General features: G+C 54.1%; 1 protein-coding gene across 1 annotated transcript; it reads right to left on the bottom strand.

Moving 5' to 3' along the window:
- Positions 1-392: 392 nt before the first annotated feature.
- LOC148813511 (uncharacterized) lies at positions 393-8,085 on the bottom strand. The gene is made up of 8 exons (XM_088908208.1): positions 8,078-8,085; positions 7,841-7,964; positions 4,970-5,033; positions 4,301-4,397; positions 3,836-3,891; positions 3,254-3,558; positions 2,359-3,130; positions 393-2,209 (listed from the first exon to the last, which is right to left on the bottom strand). The coding sequence occupies exons 1-8, from the start codon at positions 8,083-8,085 to the stop codon at positions 2,103-2,105; spliced, it is 1,533 nt and encodes a 510-aa protein (XP_088764334.1). The 3' UTR covers positions 393-2,102.
- Between the last annotated feature and the right edge of the window lie 284 nt (positions 8,086-8,369).

Here is an 8,369-nt window from a genome sequence, read left to right as displayed (position 1 = left end):
ACAACAGTATACATACGCGACCTCACTGGTTCCCAGTCCCGGTTAACCCGCCCGCCTGCTGGATCAGTGAAGCCTTACTGGCTCCGAGCAGCTGCTTCGGGTGAGAAGCTGCATTTTCTAAGGAGCAAACAGTGATGCGGCCATTAAGTCAAGAAGGGTTTGAGGGGTCGGCCGGTTTGGGGGGGGGGGGGTACCAGGAGTGGGAACCCCTTACTCTCCCCCGTGGACGTGTCCTGCACCCCGTGTCCGCGGTATGCACTGACCAGGAGGGCGAGAGCTCAGCCAGACGGGGTGAGGCCACGATTGTATCGCTGCAGGATAAACACAACAATAGTCTCTGAAGTTCACCGCGGTAGTGCGCCTGTTTTTACTCTCAAAACTGCGACTCCATGATTTCAAAAAGGAAATGTATTGAACCCGATACTCAACCACTTTACAGACAAAAAAAGGTGAAAATACTGCACGAATACTGTATAAATACTGTAAAAATATGAAATGAAGGCAGGTTAGAGCAAGTCCTGGGTTCGATTCCAGACTGAGCAGATTGAGGCACCTTCTGAGGAACAGTCTGTGAGGAGTTTGCATGTTCCTTCTAGTGCAGGCAGCTTTCCGAACAGTCTTCCCTCCCTCTTTCCTGTCCAGGGTCCTGAGCGGATGAGGACTGGACACGCAGGAGGGAGACAGGAGCAGGACTGGATCTGGGAGGGGGAGTCTCGGAGACGATCTGGCCGACTCGGTGTCTGAGACAGGTATGTCTCACTGTCAGCGTGTCAGGGACAGTGTCTCTCCTCTGGGTCAGTGCTGTGGGCTCACAGGGTGACCAGTGGTGTCTGACTGTGGTCAGGGACAGTGTCTCTCCTCTGGGTCAGTGCTGTGGGCTCACAGGGTGACCAGTGGAGTCTGACTGTGGTCAGGGACAGTGTCTCTCCTGTGGGTCAGTGTTGTGGGCTCACAGGGTGACCAGTGGTGTCTGACTGTGGTCAGGGACAGTGTCTCTCCTCTGCGTCAGTGCTGTGGGCTCACAGGGTGACCAGTGGAGTCTGACTGTGGTCAGGGACAGTGTCTCTCCTGTGGGTCAGTGCTGTGGGCTCACAGGGTGACCAGTGGTGTCTGACTGTGGTCAGGGACAGTGTCTCTCCTCTGGGTCAGTGCTGTGGGCTCACAGGGTGACCAGTGGTGTCTGACTGTGGTCAGGGACAGTGTCTCTGCTCTGTGTCAGTGCTGTTGGCTCACAGGGTGACCAGTGGTGTCTGACTGTGGTCAGGGACAGTGTCTCTGCTCTGGGTCAGTGCTGCGGGCTCACCGGGTGACCAGTGGAGTCTGACTGTGGTCAGGGACAGTGTCTCTCTTGTTGGCTCACAGGGTGACCAGTGGTGTCTGACTGTGGTCAGGGACAGTGTCTCTGCTCTGTGTCAGTGCTGTGGGCTCAGAGGGTGACCAGTGGTGTCTGACTGTGATCAGGGACAGTGTCTCTCCTGTGGGTCAGTGCTGTGGGCTCACAGGGTGACCAGTGGTGTCTGACTGTGGTCAGGGACAGTGTCTCTCTTGTTGGCTCACAGGGTGACCAGTGGTGTCTGACTGTGATCAGGGACAGTGTCTCTCCTGTGGGTCAGTGCTGTGGGCTCACAGGGTGACCAGTGGTGTCTGACTGTGGTCAGGGACAGTGTCTCTCTTGTTGGCTCACAGGGTGACCAGTGGTGTCTGACTGTGGTCAGGGACAGTGTCTCTGTTCTGGGTCAGTGCTGTGGGCTCACAGGGTGACCAGTGGAGTCTGACTGTGCTCAGGGACAGTGTCTCTCTTGTTGGCTCACAGGGTGACCAGTGGTGTCTGACTGTGGTCAGGGACAGTGTCTCTGCTCTGGGTCAGTGCTGTGGGCTCACAGGGTGACCAGTGGTGTCTGACTGTGGTCAGGGACAGTGTATCTCTTGTTGGCTCACAGGGTGACCGGTGGTGTCTCAGGAGAGACGGTGACAGTGTCTGTCCTCTGAGACAGGAGACAGGAGTCCTCACCCCCAGTCATGCCCAGCGTTCCCAAGTGTCTCTGCTCCTTTAACATCTGAAAGCTCCGGTCCAGAGAGTCCGTCTCCTAAGCGAACACTTCTCACTTCCTGTGTTTCCTGCACATGACCACAGCGACCACGATCGCGATGACCAGAGCAGAAGGACCCACAATCGCTGGGATCAGGTGAGCTGCTCGATGAGGCGTCTCTGGAGCGGAGAAACACAGCAACACTCTCATCACCAGGAAAGGAGGTGAAAGGAGCAGACGTGTTTAGAGCTGGCAGCTCAAAAGATACATTACAGCCCCAAAAACGATTCATAAGAAGATTTTCCAGCACTTCGGCGTCCAGACTCACCCTCCACAGAGACGATCGCAGTGCTGATGGTGTTTCCCTGAAGGTCCCTCACTGTGTAGCTCCCCTGATCAGCTGGTGTGAGGGAGTGCAGTGTCAGAGAGCCGTCCTGCACCCACACTCTCTGCTCGTACCCGGGGCCAGGGAGCCCTGCGCTGCTCAGTAAGACTCTGGGAGACTGGGCAGATCCTCCAGGATCAAACAGCACCTCCACCGGCTCTCCAGTGAGCAGGGGGACAGACAGAGAGGCTCCAGCCTGCAGGGTGACATTGTCTCTGTGAGCTGGAAGACAATCAGGACAGAGAGTGATATAAGAACCCCCTCTGTCAGGAGTGTAGACCCCTCTAGTCCCCCTGCTGTAGACCTGCTCACCCTCCACAGAGACGATCACAGTGCTGATGGTGTTTCCCTGAAGGTCCCTCACTGTGTAGCTCCCCTGATCAGACGCCCTCAGCTCCTGCAGCCTGAGCTCCTGATTCTCCACTGACACTCTGTCTCTGTACTGGGGGACACAGCTGGCTGTGCTGTTCTGGACAGAACACACTGAGGTCGAATTTCCAGCTCCTGCAGGGTCAAACAGCACCTCCACCGGCTCTCCAGTGAACAGGGGGACAGACAGAGAGGCTCCAGTCTTCAGATTCAGGGATTCTTTACGATCTAGGTGGAAAAAAATATTTACACTATTATCACAGATATTACTCCCTTCATATCCTGTTTGTGTGCTATGAGGGAATCGAGTGTTTCTGTGTAGTATGATTTGCACTTTTCTGTCCTCCTAACTAGCGTAGCTGAAGACTCTTTTTCTTCCTCTATAAACAGACACTTACGACATATCTCCCTTCCTACGATGTGGAGAAACTGAGAGTCCCACAGACTTACAGGAGACAGAGAGCCGAACCTCCCCCAGAAACTGCAAGGAGCCCGTGAAATAGTAGCACTCGTACAGATCCGAGTCCGAGATCCGTGTGCGCCGCAGAGTCAGGGAGAAGTTCCCCTGTCCGATCCCGTCTCTGGAGACCTCAGCTCTGTGCTCATACCCAGGACCAGCGAGTTCTCTTCCACCTTCGAAACTCCACACATTCCTGGTCGGAGTTCTCCAGATGACACGGAGCTTGTTCTCCGGGATTCCCAGAGCTCTGCTCCCGTCGCAGGGCAGGGTGACCCCATCCCCGACCCTCACCCACACCGAGGTCCCTGCGAGAGCTGGAATTGGGGGGACACAGGGAGAGACATCGGGAGAAGGGACATGAGGTTTGACACGACTTGATTGGATGTTGTTCTGCCCAGACAAACCCAGGCTTGTGGGAAATAATCTGGGAGTTCTTTGAGACGTCTGGTTTTTTTCAAACAGCACGAGATGTGGGGTATTGGTGGAGGATATGGGGTGCAGGAGGGGATATGTGACAAAGCTGGGGACAGGGGGTACACCAGCAGATATATTGTGCCTGATGGGACAGGAGCAGGTGGGATCAGTACCTACCCTCTGTGTGCAGCAGGGTGAGGAGCAGAGGGAGGAACAGGCCCATCAGCACAGCCCTGGAGAGAGACAATCCAGTCACAGTCCACCTCACTCATGTCTGTACAGCCCAACACACACCACCTGGCACCTGACTGATGTCCCAGCTCCTGGACTCCCTGGGGACCTGCACTGGTTCCCACTGGGATCCACACCCAGCTCCTGTACTCCCTGGGGACCTGCACTGGTTCCCACTGGGATCCACACCCAGCTCCTGGACTCCCTGGGGATCTGCACAGATTCCCACTGTGATTCACACCCAGCTCCTGGTGCAGGAGACATGATGCACAGAGAGGACAGGCCTGTATCTGGGTCATGAGATCTATGCAAATACTCCTAATCTGATGTGCTCATCTCTTTCCTGGAGGAGATCAGACTGTCAGTATCGGTCCCAAACTCTCTCCTCTCAATGTCCACCCTGTCTGTTACCAGTGCAGGTCTGTCTTTTCCGAGAACGCTGCTCTCGTCAGGCTCACAGTGTATACAAGAGCACTTCCTGCATTCAAGATGAAGTCATACTTCAGGGCTGGGAGAGGCCATCACAGGGCCAGACGGGCAGAGAGACCCACCTCAGCAGAGATCTGCAGTCAGACCAGAGTCCCTGCAGCAGCAGAGGCAGCAGGGACAGACCAGCTGGGAGTAGATTACTTGTTTAAAACACGCTTTGCTGGGTGTATGTATGAGAGTGCACCGCCCGGAGCACAGAGAGGCCAGGCCTGCTGTATCCGGGGTGCGTCCGGGTCATGTGATCCGTGTCTATACTGTGCAAATACTCCTAATCTGATGTGCTCATATCTTTCCTGGAGGAGATCAGACTGTCAGTATCGGTCACAAACTCTCTGCTCCCTGTCTCCACCCTCTCTCTGTTACCAGCGCAGGGCTGTTCATCATTTTTGGAATTTGGAAAATGTTTTAACAAGAGGCGCACATCAGAAAGCAGTTTCACTTTCTCTCCGGCGAGATCACGACAATTAATATCTTCGGATCACGCCTCCGTGACTGTGACCGGAGTCAAGTTCAGAGCCTCCCGGGACAGTGGTTTTGTTGACACAAGACTTCCTACCTCCCTGTTGATGATGAATTCAAGTCGATACTGACCCGAGCGTCCAGCTTCCTCCTCCTGCGGCTCGACTCGTGCGCCGCGCAGTGGATTCTGGGCCGTCTGGGGAGGGAGTCAGATTGCAGGAGTCAGGAGGGGCGTGGAGGAGACAAATCTACAGGCATATTACAGACTTTTACAACAAAGACATATCCTAAAATATTGACATATACTGTAGACAGATGGGGCATTACTGGGAGACAGGCTCACTGTTCCTCAGGCTGGGAAAGGAGATCACACACTGTATTATTATTATTGAGAGACAGGCTCACTGTCTGTTCCTCAGGCTGGGACAGGAGATCACACACTGTATTATTATTATTGAGAGACAGGCTCACTGTCTGTTCCTCAGGCTGGGACAGGAGATCACATACTGTATTATTATTATTGAGAGACAGGCTCACTGTCTGTTCCTCAGGCTGGGACAGGAGATCACACACTGTATTATTATTATTGAGAGACAGGCTCACTGTTCCTCAGGCTGGGACAGGAGATCACACACTGTATTATTATTATTGAGAGACAGGCTCACTGTTCCTCAGGCTGGGACAGGAGATCACACACTGTATTATTATTATTGAGAGACAGGCTCACTGTCTGTTCCTCAGGCTGGGACAGGAGATCACACACTGGGCTGCCAGTTCAGCTGAGTTCCCTCCTCCCTCTCCCAGTAGGATTGGGACCCATTGTGATTCTGGCAGGTGTAGGAACTCTGGGACTAGATTTCTGAATTTCGTGAAGAATGTTTCTCTAATCCCAGAGTATCTGTCACAGTGCAGTAGGAAGCGCACCTCTGTCTCTATTTCTCCCTGCTGGCAGTGGGAGCACAGCCTGTCCTCTCCGGACAGTCAGGTCTGCCTGTGTCCAGTTTCTGTGTCCAGGCTGTGGTCACTGAACCTGTCCTCTCTGGACAGCCAGGTCTGCCTGTGTCCAGTGTGTGTGTCCAGGCTGTGGTCACTGAGCCTGTCCTCTCTGGGCAGCCAGGTCTGCCTGTGTCCAGTGTCTGTGTCCAGGCTGTGGGCACTGAGCCTGTCCTCTCTGGACAGCCCGGTCTGCCTGTGTCCAGTGTGTGTGTCCAGGCTGTGGTCACTGAGCCTGTCCTTTCTGGGCAGCCAGGTCTGCCTGTGTCCAGTGTGTGTGTCCAGGCTGTGGTCACTGAGCCTGTACTTGTCAGGGTCTGTTTCTCTTTGCTGTTATTTAGCTTGGTTAGATATTCGGCTAGTGTGTATTGTCTGTTTAGGGTTCTGTAGCATTCCAGTTTATGTTGTGTTTATGTGTGTGTGTCCCAGTGTGTGAGATATTGCTGTTTGATCTGTGCTGTGATGTGGTTGGGTCTGAGTTGTGGTGCTCTCACAGTGTTGTCCTGAGGCTGGTTGTGTGTTGTGTATTGTTCTGTGATGTGCTTGAGTCTGAGTTGTGGTGCTCTAGCAGTGCTGTCCTGATGCTGGTTGTGTGTTGTGTGTATTGTGCTGTGATGTGGTTGAGTTTGAGCTGTGGTGCTCTAGCAGTGCTGTCCTGAGGCTGGTTGTGTGTTGTGTGTATTGTGCTGTGATGTGCTTGAGTCTGGGTTGTGGTGCTCTAGCAGTGCTGTCCTGAGGCTGGTTAGTGTCGGTGTGGCTCAGGTCGGTGAGCCTCAGGACCAGCTGGCTCAGGGGGCTCTGTTTTGGGCTCAGCTCTTGGCTCAGCAGGGCTTTGTGGTGGTAGGAATTTTGGTCACTGTTTTTTAGGTGTAGCCAATACTTTAATACTCTTTTCTGTATGTTTATCAATAGTGGGTACTGGTCTGCACCCGTTGTTAGACTGCAGAGTTTCTGTGGGGTGTTTGTCCAATTGAGTGTACTCCTGGTCTGTGAGGGGACCCCACACTTCACTGCCGTATAGGGCAATGGGTTGGATTACACTGTCAGATATTTGGAGCCTTTCAAATAAACCCTCTCTTCTGACAACAGCGCCCTCTCCTGGGCTCACTCAGACTGTCAGCTCCAGACAGAACCAGCCTGAGGAGCTGCAGATCTCAGGACATAAACCCCAGTAACAGCACACCTGGGTCCAGCTTGTTTCGAGCACTGGAGCAGGAAATAAAACTTTTTTTTTTAGTTTTGGTTCCTAAGAGACAGGCGGACTGATGTTTATTTTCGAGTCTGAATACACATAGATTTAGAATTTAGAAGACAGTTAGTGAAGACAGCCAGCAGGGGGCGCTCTCATCCTGCGGTCTGTGTGGGTCCTGATGCCCCAGTATAGTGACGGGGACACTGGACTGTAAACAGGCGCCGTCCTTCGGATGAGACGTCAAACCGAGGTCCTGACTCTCTGTGGTCATTAACAATCCCGGGGTGTCTCTCGAGAAGAGTAGGGGTGTTACCCCAGTGTCCTGGTCAAATACCCCCCTGGTCTTTACCCATCATGGCCTCCTAATCACCCCCCTCTCTGAACTGATTTCATCCCTCTGCTCTCCTCCCCACTGAGAGCTGCTGTGTGCTGAGCGGGCTGGAGCCTCATGCAGGTGGGGGTACACACTGGGGGGGCTGGAGGGGATCCCCCTGACCTGTACAGAGCTCAGAGTGGAGGGTCCAGAGAAGAGCTCTAGACGTGCGAGGAATTATTATTAATGATTATTATTCGATATGCCCCGTGCATCGGGGCAGCCGACGGGACTCTTACGCGGTGCTTTCAGATCTTAATCGACAGATTTGAAGACATCAGAGGCCCAGGAGAGCAACGCTGTCGGAAGTTTCCTCTCCTACGCGAAGCGACGCAGATTGTGTGTTGTGAACGGCCTTTGATTGCGGGAAAAGAAAAGAGAGACAGCCCGCTGTCTAGTGCTGGGTGGCGGAAGACGGGGTTTTCAGAAGCCGACGAGGTCTGACCGAAGAGAGGTTACAGTTCTGGGCGGTGGGGCGCCGCCTGGCGGCCGAGGAGGCGCACTGCAGCGAGTGGAATCGGCGCTCTCGGCGGCGCAGGTGAACTTGGAACCCCTGAACATCGATCTCCCTGAACACCAGGGACGAAGGCGAATAATTTCTGAGGCAGCTTCTCTCCGGGCCAAAGGGGCGATGTACACGCTACACCATGCTCAAACATCTGCACAAACCAGAACACCCCACCGATACATACTCCCACCCGCGACCTGTACAAGACTCACCCCTCAAATACCACACCGTGCTTATTATTAGAGTACACGTCCCGCAGATATCGATATAAATATATAGATATATGAGATGTCGTTATCTGCACACCCGAAGACGGCGTGTGCGCTGGGCAGGCTGGCTGGCTGGCTGGCTGGGCGCAACCCGTCTCCACACCCGTCGAAGGTCTTGTGGATATCATGGCAGTCACCCGGTAGTGTGTGTGTGTGTGGGGGGGGGGGGGGTCTGGTCTCCCCCCCCCCCAGGCCCG

Source organism: Atractosteus spatula (genome assembly GCF_055471065.1).
Source record: "Atractosteus spatula isolate fAtrSpa1 chromosome 10 unlocalized genomic scaffold, fAtrSpa1.hap1 SUPER_10_unloc_1, whole genome shotgun sequence".
Lineage (NCBI taxonomy): Eukaryota > Metazoa > Chordata > Actinopteri > Semionotiformes > Lepisosteidae > Atractosteus > Atractosteus spatula.
Note: the sequence above shows the minus strand (reverse complement) of the source record. Positions and strands in the feature narration are given on the sequence as shown.